General features: G+C 31.6%; 2 protein-coding genes across 7 annotated transcripts in view; both read left to right on the top strand.

Annotated features, from left to right (window-relative positions):
- Positions 1–17,477, top strand: part of LOC134687521 (glucose dehydrogenase [FAD, quinone]-like) — a 36,931-nt gene that overhangs the window by 5,143 nt on the left and 14,311 nt on the right. Inside the window, exons 4-8 of one of the 5 annotated variants that reach the window (XM_063547885.1) lie at positions 562–751; positions 1,168–1,296; positions 2,449–2,570; positions 3,279–3,446; positions 4,068–4,218. The exons of 1 other annotated variant lie outside the window; for it this stretch is intronic. In XM_063547885.1, the coding sequence (XP_063403955.1) occupies positions 562–751; positions 1,168–1,296; positions 2,449–2,570; positions 3,279–3,446; positions 4,068–4,218 (760 nt within the window). Of the gene's footprint in view, positions 1–561; positions 752–1,167; positions 1,297–2,448; positions 2,571–3,278; positions 3,447–4,067; positions 4,219–15,794; positions 16,201–17,477 lie in introns of those variants that run through there. 3 more of the 5 variants (XM_063547888.1, XM_063547887.1, XM_063547884.1) reach the window with 3 other exon arrangements.
- Positions 7,086–12,601, top strand: LOC134687522 (alcohol dehydrogenase [acceptor]-like). Of its 2 annotated transcripts, none has more exons than XM_063547891.1 (4): positions 7,086–7,340; positions 8,435–8,609; positions 11,487–11,547; positions 12,360–12,601. In XM_063547891.1, the coding sequence occupies exons 1-4, from the start codon at positions 7,215–7,217 to the stop codon at positions 12,529–12,531; spliced, it is 534 nt and encodes a 177-aa protein (XP_063403961.1). In that variant the 5' UTR covers positions 7,086–7,214; the 3' UTR covers positions 12,532–12,601. The 2 variants fall into 2 exon arrangements, with proteins under 2 accessions (XP_063403961.1, XP_063403960.1); XM_063547890.1 differs by having other exon boundaries at positions 7,099–7,340; positions 11,322–11,547.

Raw genomic sequence — 17,477 nt, 5'->3', positions numbered from 1 at the left:
CAAACCTAAGGGAATATATTTTACGTGATCAGTAGCTTTCAAAAACTAAATTTAGAAAATGAGAAAATAGTGAAGCCAAAAATGGGCCTTATCGTACCTTGTCCTTTCAATTCTGGTATCTGTGATAAGTTTATTTAGTCAACGTGTGGCTGTTGCTGATCGTAGATGATGATTTGATGAATTTGAGGGTCATAACCTTTATCAGCTCACCAGATGAAAAAAATATGCCAACTGGTGTTTATGAAATTAAATACTTAATGAAATGTGGAAGGCACTCGAAGGGGATTTTCGTTTACCACACAATGAAAATATGTTTTAATCATAAGAGAAACAGATTCTCATATAGTAACTCGTGTATTATTAGATTTATGTAATCTCAATAGTTAAATTTAAAATTTTGAAGACCTCGCTGAGGCTCAGATTTCAGAATCGATTATCAAACTATCTCGATTGGATAAATCTGATAATTCACTTTAATAAATGTAAGAATCTATAAATACCGTAATTAATTTCAAGTTTTAATATACCATCATACTTACCCGATATTATTTAAATCAAAAGCGAAGTTTTTGGCCCCGAGGAAGAGCACTTGGAGGGACTAGTAATTTAAACTACATGGCTTTTGTCCGTGGGAGCAGACATGACTATAACCAGTGGGCGAAGGAAGGCTGTAAAGGGTGGAGCTACAAAGATGTGTTGCCATATTTCCTAAAGATGGAAGATATTCAAATACCAAGTTTATATGATTCTCGTAAGAAATACTTGTAGTTCATCGTACTTATTGAACATTCAAAGTGGTATCATTTAGGTAAAATGTTATAAGAAATAACTTAGTACTAGCTCTAAAGTCTACAATTGGAGGGGGCAAACCTCAAACAAATTCACACAAGCAGATGGAAAATATCAATGGAAAATATCTGTACACAATAACTTAATATATAAAATAAGTACTGAGCCGATCGCAAGCATGTTACCCCACTATTATATATATGCAATCCGTTTTGCCCTTTGTTCAACAGACTTATATTACAAATACAAATTTATTAATATTTTATAAACTTCCTGTCTCTGATTTTTTACGACCAATAACTTTATTTTCTTTGATCGATATGGAAATTATGTTAACATTAATGTTTAGAGATAACAAGTAATTATTTTGTTATATAGCTTACCATTCCCGAGGAGGATATTTAACCGTTTCCCAGACTGGAAACACGCCACTGCCAGAATTGTTTAGAAAAGCATCAGAAGAATTGGGATATAAAACTGTGGATAGAAATGGTGAAGACCAAATAGGTATGAGAAGATACATTCTGAATGGTAAAATTCGTCCCTAGTCTAATACATTTTTGAATAAACAGAACGGAAAACAAACGAAGATGTCTATCAACGATAAATCCTCACATGAGACGGAAATGAACTTGTTTCAGGTTTAAACGTTGATCTGTTTTAAATGCTGAGTGTGTTGATGCACTGAATGCCGTACCAGTTGGAACATATATTTGATTTGTATTCCCCACCTACGATAGTAGTGGGACATTATGTTTTCTGGTCTGTACGTTCGTTTGTTCGTCTGTTCATCCGTTCGTCAGTCTGTCCTGCTTCAGATTGCAGTTTTTAGTAAAGGTAGTTTTTGATGAAGTTAAAGTCCGGTCAACTTGAAGCTCAGTTCATGTTCCCAATGATATGATCTTTCTTATTTTAATGCCGAATTAAGAGTTTGACTTCAAATTAATGGTCCACTGAACAATAAAAATGATAGTGCGAGTGGGGCATCCATGTACTAGTACTATGGACACAAACATTTTTTTAATTTTTTTTTAAATTGTCCGTCTGTCCCGTTTCAGATTTAAGTTTTTGGTCAAGGTAGTTTTTGATGAAGTGAAAGTCCATTCAACTTGAAACTCAAAACCCAATTTTCCCCATGATATGGTTTTTCTAATTTTAATGCCAAATTATAATCTCAACCTCAATTTTATGGTCCACTGAATATAGAAAACGATTGTGTGAATAGACATACATGTACTATGGAAACATACTTGTTCCACTGTTATTTAAGTATTCGCATATCCCTGTTTATATTGAGAACCTTTATTATTGTTTGCTTCAGTGTTTAATGAAATGTTTGTAACAAATTAACCGAATTTTTAATATCCTTTTGTAAAATAACAGCTTTTCTTGAGTGAACAACAGTGAGAAATCCGCTCCAAGGATTTGTTCCTTTCAGCTTTTGATATATCATAATATTTATTCCAGTGACATTTAAAATTTGTCAAGTCCAACGCAGACCATATATAATTGTTCTTGAATACACATGAAATATTTGCAACTGTAAGTCAGCAAACATCAATCAAATAATATGTTACAAGGGAATTATCATAGATATGCAATTGTACCCCCATTAAAACTTACTTTTTTTTTAATTTTGTTTTCAATATTGTATTTTAGGATTTTCATACCAGCAATCCTCAGTTAGGAATGAAGAACGTTGTAGTACTGTAAAGGCTTACCTACGACCAGTTATGAAAAGGCCTAATTTACATATAAGTATAAATACCATGGCAACAAAGGTAAATTAAATTATACTAAGTTGATTAAGTTTTTGTTTTGTACCAGTAGCAAATTTAAGTGTCTCTTATTTGTCTAAGTGCCAATTTATACGCACTACTGTAATTAATGCTTTTTTTTACTGTTGAATCATCATGAAAATGTATGTGACATGTTGTCTAATTGACAAATACATGCAAATTAACCAGGTGATTATGTCTTATTTTTGATTTGCCAATACACCTTTAGACAAGCAGAACCGTTGTAATTTCTTAGCATGATCCAAAATTAAGGTGAAGTTGATGTACAGAGTCTTCCTTATTTATCTGGTTGTAGAAAGAAACGTTACCATCTTAACATAAAATATACAGATTTCATTGAATCATTATTCTATTAACTTCTTCAATTGAATTTCCGTGCAATCTATTTCCAAAAAAATCAATTTATTAAAAAATCACACAAGAGACACAAAGTTATTCAAATAATATATACATTATCATTTAAATACATTTTGTAAACTTATGACAAACATGTAGACACAAAAGCAATTATATAAGTGACACAGTGTGCATTTGTTGTAATACGATAAGTTTTCGGGTCAATATTCGCCCCACCCGATATGACTTTTATTGACCCGATAAATTTTTTGGTATTAGGACAAGTACACACTGTGTAACTCATACTATTCACGTGATAAATTCGCATCAAATATAACATATCATACCTTTCAGATTCTAATAGAAAATAGAAAAGCAATAGGTTTGGAAGTTATCAAAAACAACAGAAAAATACAAGTGTATGCCAACAAAGAAGTAATTTTATCTGGAGGTGCAATTAACTCCCCTGTATTACTAATGTTGTCAGGCGTTGGTCCTAAAGATCATTTAAAGGAGTTGGGGGTATGTTTAGTTAACAAAAGTATGATTTCCTACCGTCAATACATCGATTGAAAGCAAAATGTTATTATCCTTTTTAACGGTCTTCAGTACTAATATTAATTGATACTGAATCTTGCGAAAAACAAATTGAGTTTTTCCAAAATGAAAACGTGCATTTCAACTCAAAAGAATTGACTAGAAACGAAAAGATATGGAGTACCCAACCGTGACATTACATTGGAATATGTACAGCAGAAACCCAAACAGTGAAACGGCGCTTTTTTGATTACATTTCTTCGTTTCTAAGTCAAAAGTTTATCATTTCCCTTAAAATGTTTCAAATCTATGAAAAGTTGTGTTACTTAGTTCCCCCGGGCATCATTGCATATTTATTAATTATATTCTCATGTTTATTATCATGTTTATATTTTTTGATACCTGTTGTCGAAGACCTTCTCGCCAAAACAATTTTTATTCGTGTATTGTATATTACATATTAGATACATGTTGTCGCGAACATTCCTGTCAAACAATCTTTATTTGTATATTACTTTCATGTTTACAATTTAGATACCTGTTGTCGCAGAACTTTTGCGCCATAACAATCTTTATTTTTGTATTGCATTCATGTCTACATTTTAGATACCTGTTGTCGCAGACCTTCCTGTCGGAAACAACCTACAAGATCACATGATGTTCCATATGAAATACAATATCAATTCTAGTATATCAATGAATACTCAAACATTTCAGGCGCCAATACCAAAACTTCAATATGCACTTTTCAAAACAGGTATATCAAACGTATATAAAGTCAGTGTGTACATAGGTATATTATACAATTAAAGTCTTTGTATGAGGTCGATACAAGGAAATATTGACTTGAAAGAAGTATATTGAATGAGGACGAAGTCCGAGATCGATATACTTCTTTGGGTCGATATATCCTGGATTGGGTATAGTAGTTGGTAATTGGTATGGTGTTGAACTTTCTTCAGTTGTTAGTATTCAATCTCTACAATTCGATGTTTACATATTGATCCATTTGATAACACTTAACACAAAACAACAATCAGTGGTGATCGATTAATGCATATTTTTTTAGAATAAACCTACTCTCTCTGATCCAGCATATTCTCTGTTCAGAGACAGTTCATTTTCATAGTGTGTCCTCAATTGCCCACATAGAAAAATCGTTTAAGGTGGTACCTAACACTACAGGGAGATAACTCTGTAATATCAGCTTAACGTTTTAATTAACGTTGCGTTGTGAAGGCAATATAAAGCTTCTCAATGATCAAAATAAGTGTTTGTCAAACTGCTATATAACCAGTCTAATTTTTCTGACAAAACGCTTGGTTCAAATTTTTTGATTTTTTTGTAAAAGGGTCAAAGTAAATACTTTGTCAAAATTTTATGAAAATTAAACGAGCCAAATTAATTCTAGTGAAAGTGTTGGGTACCACCTTAATAGTTGAATAAAATGTTTTATAATTATTAATTCACATCCTAAATATTTCCCACTAAACCTAGTAATAAAGTAAAATTAACCATCAACATGAAACTTTAGTGTTTAGTACCATTCAATAAATCAATTGTATTTTATAGTCTTTATAAAAGCAATGTGATGTCAACTTGTACATATATAAGTATTAGAAAAAGCAAATAAGTACACATTTAAATGATTATATCAAAAAGTAAACTCACAAAAAATACAAAAACGGAAAGTCTCTAATCAAATGGCAAAATAAAATGATTAAACACATCAAACGAATGAACTTTTCTGACATGGTACAGGCATTTTCAAATGTAGAAAATGGTGGATTGAACCTAGTTTTATATTTTTGAGCAAATGAGCCAGGCTAAATACAAACTTGATTCTGAAGTTCAACTAACCTCCGATAAGATGTATGTATTGATGGTTAGTTCAGCACGTATTGTTGTTTGGGTTGGGTTTTTTTGCTGTCTTTATTTGTTAACCTCCTCGGTCGTGCCTTGATGGTGTGTTTGTCTCTAATACAGAAGCTCGAGGGTTCGATCACCGGTCTCAGATATTTGAAAAACTTCGATAATTGCTATCAGCTTATTCTACGCTTAGCAAGGGGCATTTAGGAGAATCAACAACGACTGATCGACCCGGAATCAGAAGACTCAGATAATGTGTCCGACGAGGGAAACATGTATCCTTGTGAACTGTTACATATTAAGATATCACATTCAAATCCGGTTCAGCGTACAGAAGCAGGGTTCAAAATTTATATTCTATAAAAATGTTTTGTCCTGAATAAGTATTTAACTTGCCACTGGACGATAAGCAGTCATCTATCATTACCATCATAATCGTTTAATTATTTAATCATAACCGTTATGACTTTTGTTTTAAACCCTGATTTGCTTTTCTCTTTATCGTTTTATGATTTTCAAACAGTGGTATACTACTGTTGCCTTTATTTATATCATTGCATGTGGTAGGTATATACTCTGGTAGTGGATTGGAAGGTGACCTAATGGATAAAATACCAAACCGTGATCCCGTAGAACCTGACTATCCAGACTATCAGATGTCGCTATACACAGTAGCACAAGACGAGGGATTTTTAGATTATGGACTTGATGTGAATATCAAACCTGAGGTAACTGCTTAGATTGAGAAAGAGGTCTCAAGTCTCATTTTTGACATCTTTCCTTCATCTGTGGGCATTATAGTTGATAAAATAATTATCCGTTTCACAATTTAATACATAGTCAAAAGCATAAGAAGATAGTTTTTATTAGTAAATATAAATAACATTCAATTCGCGTAAAGCTGTTACGTGTATATGTGCATTTATAAACTACATAATGAATGATAAAAACAAATGTATGGGTTTAATTGTTAATACATATTAAAACATAATGTAGTCTGAATCGAATACCATTTTTTTTACAAAGAATTACGAATTATCAAAAATATTTGTTATCATCATAAATTTTACCTGGAATACAAAGAAAATACGAAGTCATAATATACGCTTGCAGTAATGATGTCTCGGGAAAATCCTTGTAAACTTGTTCTTGAAGACAATGTAGTTTTGATGATTTTCGTCGATAAACTTTTGGACTTGTAAATACAGGGAATTTCAAATAACGATTTATAAAAGTAACACGTTCCATGTTAAAAGTCTGAAGTTCAACTAACCTCCGATAAGATGTATGTATTGATGGTTAGTTCAGCACGTATTGTTGTTTGGGTTGGGTTTTTTTGCTGTCTTTATTTGTTAACCTCCTCGGTCGTGCCTTGATGGTGTGTTTGTCTCTAATACAGAAGCTCGAGGGTTCGATCACCGGTCTCAGATATTTGAAAAACTTCGATAATTGCTATCAGCTTATTCTACGCTTAGCAAGGGGCATTTAGGAGAATCAACAACGACTGATCGACCCGGAATCAGAAGACTCAGATAATGTGTCCGACGAGGGAAACATGTATCCTTGTGAACTGTTACATATTAAGATATCACATTCAAATCCGGTTCAGCGTACAGAAGCAGGGTTCAAAATTTATATTCTATAAAAATGTTTTGTCCTGAATAAGTATTTAACTTGCCACTGGACGATAAGCAGTCATCTATCATTACCATCATAATCGTTTAATTATTTAATCATAACCGTTATGACTTTTGTTTTAAACCCTGATTTGCTTTTCTCTTTATCGTTTTATGATTTTCAAACAGTGGTATACTACTGTTGCCTTTATTTATATCATTGCATGTGGTAGGTATATACTCTGGTAGTGGATTGGAAGGTGACCTAATGGATAAAATACCAAACCGTGATCCCGTAGAACCTGACTATCCAGACTATCAGATGTCGCTATACACAGTAGCACAAGACGAGGGATTTTTAGATTATGGACTTGATGTGAATATCAAACCTGAGGTAACTGCTTAGATTGAGAAAGAGGTCTCAAGTCTCATTTTTGACATCTTTCCTTCATCTGTGGGCATTATAGTTGATAAAATAATTATCCGTTTCACAATTTAATACATAGTCAAAAGCATAAGAAGATAGTTTTTATTAGTAAATATAAATAACATTCAATTCGCGTAAAGCTGTTACGTGTATATGTGCATTTATAAACTACATAATGAATGATAAAAACAAATGTATGGGTTTAATTGTTAATACATATTAAAACATAATGTAGTCTGAATCGAATACCATTTTTTTTACAAAGAATTACGAATTATCAAAAATATTTGTTATCATCATAAATTTTACCTGGAATACAAAGAAAATACGAAGTCATAATATACGCTTGCAGTAATGATGTCTCGGGAAAATCCTTGTAAACTTGTTCTTGAAGACAATGTAGTTTTGATGATTTTCGTCGATAAACTTTTGGACTTGTAAATACAGGGAATTTCAAATAACGATTTATAAAAGTAACACGTTCCATGTTAAAATTTTTGTGACAATATTTCTTACTTGTTTGCGTATTTCGTAATTTTTCATAAGAACAAATCAGATTTTCCTTTTAAGCGACTCAAAAATATCTTTAAATTATTCAAATATTTCACAGACATTTCATTTTGCACTAACTTGTCAATTGTATTAAAGTCACGATTGATTATCGCATCTCAATAAAATGTATAGGGCAAAAAAAATCAAAGTTTCTTGAGCACACCCCATTCCTTTGTTTTCAAGTCTGAAAAAGACGTAGTACTGAATAACACATTAACTATGCAAGCTCAGACTAAAACAAACCTTTTATATAACGTTTTAAAAAAAAATTGATAAATTAAAATTAATACAAAACTTTTAATATTCTAAGATGGTATAAGCCGTCACCATTCATATGAACATTGCTACACATCCTACAGTATCTAAAAGAGCATGAAAGAGGTGACCCGTTTTGATGAAAGTATATTGATAAATAGATCTGATTTCATTTTATTTTCTCAAAGCTAATCATCAGTTTAGAAACAGAGTTGTCAATCAGAAAAACAGGATTGTGTATTGTTTTTTTAAAGGTGACCAAGTTGTTTAAAACAAGAGCCAAAAGTAACGAATTTACGAATACACTAATTGGACTGCATCCAAAGAGTAAAGGAACAATTAGACTTCAAAGTACTGACCCGTTTGACCCACCATTGATAGATCCACATTACCTAGAAAATCCATATGATATAAAGGTGATGATTGCAGGTAAGATATAGTTAAAAACATTTAAACAATTGTGGTGGCGTTATCCTTTTCATCTTATGTAGATTTTTTTTTCTAGAATCAACATTTCCAAATCTGCCACTGAAATTGAACACCAAATTATGTTCAATTTATTTTCTTTTGTGTGCCTAACTTCAACAAGTTTGAATTGGTAAATTTACTGATTTCTGTTCACTAAATAATGTAATTATCTTAAAACTTACCTTTACTGCCTATGCGGTATGGGCTTTGCTCATTGTTGAAGGCCGTACGGTGACCTATAGTTGTTAATGTTTGTGTCATTTTGGTATTTTGTGGATAGTTGTCTCATTGGCAATCATAGCACATCTTCTTTTTTATACTTTAATTTTGTAATTTTTATATGCCTTCAATGACAAACGAACCCTTCCTTGAAATCGGTTATGTGTGACAGACATCAACACATCTATGAAACCTCACGGACGGCTATCAATAGGTTAATTTAAATGTCTATTTTAAATATTGTATACATGAACATATGACATACATCGGTACAACGGACACACAGGACTTGTATCTTCATATATAGAAAAGGCAGTCGTATAGTATGAGTTGGTAGCCGTGAGGTTAGCGGAGTTGAGATCAATTAGTAGAAGTCAGTGACTAGTCGATTTAGGTTGAAATCCCTGTATTCGCTCTGTTGTCTCGATTTTTAAGATATTCTTCTTTTATAATTTTGCTTGATAAAGTAGATATTTTTGTTATAATAGCGAGTTTTACCGTTTATATTTTATTATTATTTCGAGCGGCTATTTCACATGCATCAAACAAGTATGAATAGTTTATTTGTCAATTTGGGTTCTGATTATTATATTATGACTTCATCTGTTTTACTACATACTTTTACAAATGTTTGCTCTCAAATTCCTACGCAAGAACATCGCGGTTTGCCTTGATAGCGATTCGGTTACTTACTTATCATATATGCTGTATATATGCTTTTTAGTCGGGTTGTTGTCTTTTTGACACATTCCCCATTTCTAATTTATTAGAAATAACTTTGAATTTGTCTTAATTTGTAAAAAGAAAACAGATATTATACAGATGCGTCATAATATAAAGATGTTAAAAGTTAGAAGTGGTATGTTGGTATTGTGTTAACCAATTAATTGTGATCGGAGGTATATTAATGCATCGTTGTACACGATAACATGGTTAAACTCATTTACAATCCTTATTATTAAGAAACGCTTTAATGATGAAAAGAAAATAACACAGTAATTCAAATTATATATAGGTTAGACAATACTTGGTCATGTTTTATGAAGATTTCAGCCCAAAGAATACTTCATAAAACATGACCAAGTATTGTCTGACCAGTTTAGAACATATTCACACTTTCATGTGACCGTACAAAATTATCCTTTCCCATTGTAATATCCAAACCTAAATAAGAGTTCACATTTTTTTTAATGAATTAAATGTAAAACATAGGGAATGATCAGTTCAATTGATGGAATGAAATAGCACTGACATAGTTTTTGAGGACTAAAAGGATAAATTGTTTCTCTTCTTCTCCATGTAAAATATAATACTTATATATATATAAATATATTACAGGGAATTTGTGAAATCAGGGATATTGTAAAATCACTGACATTTCAGGGAATTTTTTAAAATTCACTGAACTGATAAGAAAAGGCGTGTTTGAACCAAGGTAGATTTACATCTAATTTGTGTTTTAAATTGCTATTTTCTACTCGACGATTAACATTACACAAAAGATATTTGACACACATATAAACCATGTGTTATTGATGTAATCAGAGTAAAAATCCCGTGAAAGTAATACGTAATAAATTTTCTTTTGTTCAAAATGTGGTAAATTTTAACTAAAACAATAGCCTTACTAAAATCATGAAATACTTATACTTTAATTATATAAATCTTTTCAGCTTTCGTTATATGATAAATTTAACTTTTAAACTAAATGATAAGTATCAACGGTTGAAGATGGTCTGTACGATGAGGTGTCTTTTGGTACCCAAAGAAACCACAAAATTTAAAAAAACGTGACCACGGTAGCAGACGACGACATTCATGATTAAAAATGTAATGATTTTTCCAATCGTTTGCATATAAATATAGCCGTGTGTTATTTGTTAACTTAAACACGTTAACTAGACGCCTATTTCGATACTGGGCACCCTACTTTTATATGGCATGATTGAATTTAAGAGACATGTTTCCACGGAGGTCAAAATGACGCGAATGAAAGCACAACAGGCTTTTGACAGTCTACATATTGTACTCGTTTGCTCATTTATACTTGATGTTTTACCGATATTAATATAATTCATATATGTTCTTAGCATCAAAAATAAAAATAAGGCAAAAACATTCAAACTTTATTTATATGTTTATCATATATTACAGACAGTTGATTTTTTATATTTATAGCAACACGACGAGTGCAATTAGTTAAACAGAAATGTCTTACCAAAGTGTTAGTTCATTCACCGTTTTCAACTGTAGCTTGTCGTTTTTAAACAAAAAAGTTTCTTTGAAAATGTATTGATGTAAAGGGGCTACTACACACCGAAAGCCGATGAACGGAACAAGAACGAAATATTTTGTTACATGTATCTTAGGGTAAGCTTCGTACGTTTAACAACGTCACTTCAAATCGTTGGTCATAGAATATGTATATTCTAATCATTCTTAATATTTATACAGCAATACGTAAAACTCAACAACTGATGAATACAAAGGTTTTCAAACAACTGGGTGGCAAATTAGTCAGACGAGATTTTCCTGGAATTTGTGACAAAGTTAAATTTGATACTGATGCATATTGGGAATGTTTAATCCGTTATTTTACGGTCACTATTTATCATCCAGTATCAACATGTCGTATGGGGACAGTAACAGACCCTTCAGCAGTTGTTGATCCTGAATTAAGGTTTGTTTCAGTAGTGTCATAATAGTGAATAATGAAAATGATTTTGTCATTGAAGATTTTACTCCAAAAGACATGATTTTCATTGAGCTATATCCAATCTGGTAATACTGAACTTTAAAGACAATTTTGATACCTATTATGTCTGTTAATTGTGTTCAAACATCGTATTTAGTATAATGGAATTTTATGTGATTGTCTTAAAAGTGTGAGTTTTATCCAGTTGTAACACCAGGTTATATCCTCCATTGTCAGCATAAGAAAATCAATGAACCAAGTCAAGAATACGATAATGTTATTAATTTGTTTGATGTGTTTGAGCTTTTAATTTTGCCATTTGATAACAGACTGTCCCTAATGAATTTCCTTATGTATTTTCGTTTTTTCTTTTTCAAACTTTCAAAATATATAAAGAGTTAAATATCATCAAATTGCGTTGTCCAACAAACTTCTTCCCCTTATGTAGTCAAAATAAATAATGATTGTGGTATTGATTTTCATCCTAAAAGTAAAATATAATGTAGCAAAACTTTGAAATCAATAATACAAGTGACATATAAATATCATGTCTTTATTCAAAAGAAAAGTGTTTTAAAAATACCCCCCCCCCCAAAAAAAAAGCAATGCAAACGTTATGCACAAGTGTCAAATTTTCGAGAGGATATAGAGCAGATTTGGAACTTGTATGTTACCGAAGATAGATAACACTGTAACAGTTGGAAAATGGAAAAAACAATATTCATTAATCAACATATCTGGAATATTCGGAATTTCTGACGGAAGATGTATCATAATTATCAACTTTTCCTTTTCAGGGTTAAAGGCATATTGAATTTACGCGTAGCAGATGCATCTGTCATGCGCAATGAACCATCAGGAAATACAAATGCACCATGTATTATGATTGGAGAAAAAGCTGCAGATTTAATTCTAGGGAAAGATACCGTTGTCGATTTCCGAAAACAAATTGCTAAATTAAAATTATAACAATCAACTGGTTAAATTGTAGATAGCTAAATTATATTTAACTTTTAATACAAACAATTTATATGACTTATATGATTGGGTTTTTGTTTGATATAGTTGTTGTTAAATGTTGTTGAAAAAACGATAACTCTCGTTTAGCGCCTACGCTCGTTCTCGACTGACTGTTACACTTTGAATGTAGCGTAATTCTAGTTCATTTAGAGCTGTGATTTGACTGCAATCTCAAAACCACTAAATGCATCACATGGGCACTAGCAATTTGATTGACTGATTTGATCAAAAGCACTCATTCTTATACAGGTAAAACTATTATAAACATATATTTTTAACATATTATATAAAATCAAACAGACCTTAAAAACATTACAATTACATGTGTTCTCAATCTATGCATACATTTGTTTTTACACCAAGTTATATGACCGTAAACAATTTTCAGAGGTCTCAACACTTGTTAATTACGTCTAGACATAAACACACACAAAATGTTGATACATATTATCTATCTTATGTATAAAAAAATGTTTCAGATTTTCTATAAATTGGATATACGTTTTCGTATCTAATATATCAAAAATGATAATTTCAGTCAAATCAGTTAACATGAATTTGACTGCTAGTGACCCTTAGATTTATCAAGTATCATTTAACTATACTGCTGTCATTTCCCTGAAGGAATTTACTTTAATGATATATCGATATACCAGTGTTAAACAAGAAACGTCATACAAAAGTGTTTGACAAATGAGTTGATTTTTATATCCCTTTTCTAATTGATAAATTATTTTTGGACGGTGATGTTCCATTGGCACCGTTTGACGGTTAGCTATGCCCATATCTGTTGTGACGTTTAGGGTTTCAATGAGCACAATATGTGCATTACTCCTAAATTATTCAGTCGGGGATTTCGTTACCATAAGTTACTCAAAGTTTGACTGTAAAACAATATTTTACACGGAATTGCAGATCCTAAATTTTACGGTATGTTTTCAACCGAGCCCTGAAACTTAGATACAATCCAGGTAAACTTTTTCATAAGCTTACTAATTCATTACTTTAATTGAATCTTAGAGTATTGGTGTTTGGTTTTTTTGTGAAAATAATGTTTCTGTTATCAGTAAGTTAAACCATACTTAGTATTTCATATATGTCGATCAATATATTTTGGCATTGTATATGGTCATCTTTTTTCTCTGACGGTAAATGACATCTTTACACTTAATCAAATGGATTATATATTATAGTCTTAGTTACATTTTGTTTTAAAAACCAGTTGTTATTGGCTTTGTACAAGCCAACAGCAACTACGTATACGAGTACGCTCAGATCTGTACTAATTGTCTTTTCTCTTGTTAGTATTCATGGTTGGATACATATTCTGCCACGTCCTGTCTTGGTAATTGTTTGATGTTCATCCTTGAATAGATCTGATGAGTTTTGCCTGTCTAAACTGGTTATGAAAGCTTGGTTTATGCTGTACTGTTACACCAATGTCCACAGTTAAGAAAGGGTGTTATGTGTCTGTCCTAACTCAGCAGCCTGTTATTTAGTGGTAATCGTTGGTTCATGTCTGTCATAGTTCTTTCTTGTAAATTGTATGGTTAGACCGTTTGTTTTCTTAGTTTAATTGTCTCATATCTTCAGGTCGGAGTTTTTTTTAGAGCCGACTAGACGATACGGCTTTTTTTCTTTTTTTAATGACTGCCTATGCCTGCTTATATCAACCTCATTTGAACTTTGGTGGATACGTCATTGACGATCATACCACATATCCTTATCTTATATATCTTAACTTGTAAGCTGATTGTTTTCCTTTAAAAAAAGTGACAATTACTGCATTAAATGAAATAAACTTCTATGTCCTAACTTTAGCCATGTTGTTTGGTTGATTAGCAGGAGATATTGATGACACTTTAAGTGCCTCTCTTTGTTATAATTAGGCCATTTTCAAAACATGCCGAAAATAATATCGACCTAATTGTCCTATTTACTTCATTCTGAGTTAGATATCTTTCGTTTCATTTGTCTGGTCTTTCAAAAAATGTATACGTTTATTGTTGATTTCTAGTGCATTTCAACTAAATTATATCTTAAATAATCAGAAATAAGAAAAGGACACGATTGTTATATTCGTACAACACTACGATCAGCACTTTAGTATATCATGATGGAAAATTTGTGTTGGTTGTAGAAGCCTTCGTTCAATAGGAAAAATGAAAATCCGTGTCAAGTATGATAAAATTCGAACGCACCTTGACAAGGCGGTTTAGAAACTAACAAATTCATTCTCAGTCTTAAGATTTTTCATGTGATTGATATGATAAAATTTAGGAATATCAACTATTCTTTCTTTATATTTGCCGACACAAACATTTGCATAAATCAACGCTAAATTTAACATGCTCCTTCGTCAGCTATGTAAAACAGCATCATCATTGTTGTTTTACGGTAATCAATTACCTGCAAGATATATGAGAAGAATCTAGGGTAATTTATTTTGTCTGATGCAATAACTCCCTTTGAAAAAAATAAAATAATTATAAGATAATTACGTTTAAGATTAACATCATTTCTTATATTTGATGAACCTCTAGGGTCGATGCAATACTTCTTACATTATATATGTCCTTGTCTTTATGACTTTATTATCACAATGTCATCAAAAGTCAAAGCAAACCATTGTTTTTCAAATCACACTTTTGGGAAATTGTGAATATTCAAAACAATTCAATGAATCAGATCAATGAGAGAACACATGGTTCACAAAGAGAATTATGCAGATTGTATCTCTGAATTATTCGCAATGTAATATTTTCGGTTTAAAAAATATTAAACATTTTGCGTTGTTCTTGAAGAGTATTAAAACTCCGATAGACTGTTTGGCGGCGAAATGTGTTAAACTGTTCTTGAACTTACTAAGTGTGTGGAAAGTATTATCCCAGTATCATGGATAATGTGAGCCTCGTTAGCAATGTTTACGATAAAATTATTACACAGTATATAGGAATCAAGTGAACTAAATAATTGATAATAAAATTGTTAATTGGAACGATTTTGATTTTTTTTGCGCTGAAACGAGTTTAAATGTCAAAAGTAATATTTACTTACCTATCAGGACTTTACATCTTTTACTTATCATCACTTGCCGTTTGATAACTTCAAAAATAAAACCAAATATATCTTATCATGATTTATTTGTAAAAGGGTCCTTACAATGAAATAGAGACAAAGACCCCTTGTAACATCGTTAGGTCTGAGGGGCCCATATTTGGCCGTATGCAAGACTGTGTTATTCCTGCATTTCACCATGACCGACCTACCTTGCTGAATATGCAAATGAAACTATTGTATTTATTGTTGATTTTCTCGTTCAGGATTTTTTGATACAATTGTTATTAGATGTTTAGCAACATGTACCAATCTATCAATCAATGTGGTTATTTGATAAAACAGTGTGATCGACAAGGATAAAATAGGGTTACTTTTATTTACCATGTTTACTTAATATTCGAACTATATAATTGTAAAAACAACTTGTTTATCGGTGAGTGACACACACTGATAAAAGTGTGTCCTTGAATATAATAACAAATTTATCTGGAATAACAGAATATGTGTGTACTACCCTGATTTAGTTTCATACAGAACGAACTGCTAACGACTTTTGCAGTAAGTACTGATTGATTATCCCTAAGGCCATACTATATTTAAAACGCATTTATATTCAAAACAACTAAACATGTTTGAAAGGGAAAGTAGCCATTTGAAATACTATTTAAATGATTGTATAATAATGTTATATTGATAATAAAAATAATCGTTTTATAATGATGATAATGCCAACATTCTTTGATTCTAAAACGATATAGTCACAGGGATGGGGTAGAGGGTATAAAGAACTTGGCATGCAATATTCTAAACGGTATTGATAAATTGATTAGTTCACTGCGTGCAAATCATAACTACTGCATGACTACATCAGTATCTACAACAGACGAAATAAAAGTTAAAAATAAATTTGAAATAGCGTCATTTGGTCTTTAAACAGCGTTTTACATCCTCTCACCAAAAGTGATGTTAAATCTTCTAACCATGCTTACCGATCTCATGATTTTATCGATAAATGTATAAATATTGTAATTATCACAAAAACAATCCCATTTTAATAAATATTCTCATGGTGTCGAAAAGATTTTTTCAGTAAAGCAGAAGTTCTTTAGTTTTATTGGTGTCTTTCATATATAAAAATAACAAGATGTAGTATGATTGCTAAGTCGACGATTCTCAATGAAAATTCTCATCGTTAACCAAGTATTACTATCCAGTCCACTCCACTAATGCTAGAATTCTGGATCAACGAGGTAATGATTTCCATTGGTCTCAGTTGTACGTGGCTGCATCCAATATTAACGCGCCTTTAAGATGACCACGTATAAATGTAGAAGATGCAAATAAACAGGTGTCACGTGCTGATTGAGCAACACGTCTTACCCCCACAAAACATTGGACGATTTCAAGTATCGATTCTAAAGTTCTTAATCGACTCATTGATGTTCCATTGTGTGGTTCGCGCAACTTTTTTAATGTCAATGTGTACTTTCTACTCCTGCTATCGTAACCCTTGGCTGGCAAAGATGACGGTAACTTAAATGACTTAGAATTTAGCAATAGTATTTGAAAAGTAGTGAAGATTTCAAATAGATATCTCTGTATGAATCAAAAGTGGTCATAAAACATTATGAGACCCGCACGACGGGTCCTGACAATAGAGGTAAGTCGATAGACAAGGAGATATGTAATGATGTATTATCACGAGCTAAAGTAAACATCTAAAATTATCCATTCAAATATAAACAGAAAGATCAGACACAATATATAACATTTCGTAGAAGTCCAAGGAAGTCGTACTATATGTAAGCATGGTAGATTTGAAATAGAATTTACTT

Source organism: Mytilus trossulus, chromosome 10, assembly GCF_036588685.1.
Source record: "Mytilus trossulus isolate FHL-02 chromosome 10, PNRI_Mtr1.1.1.hap1, whole genome shotgun sequence".
Taxonomy (NCBI): Eukaryota; Metazoa; Mollusca; class Bivalvia; order Mytilida; family Mytilidae; genus Mytilus; species Mytilus trossulus.
Note: the sequence above shows the minus strand (reverse complement) of the source record. Positions and strands in the feature narration are given on the sequence as shown.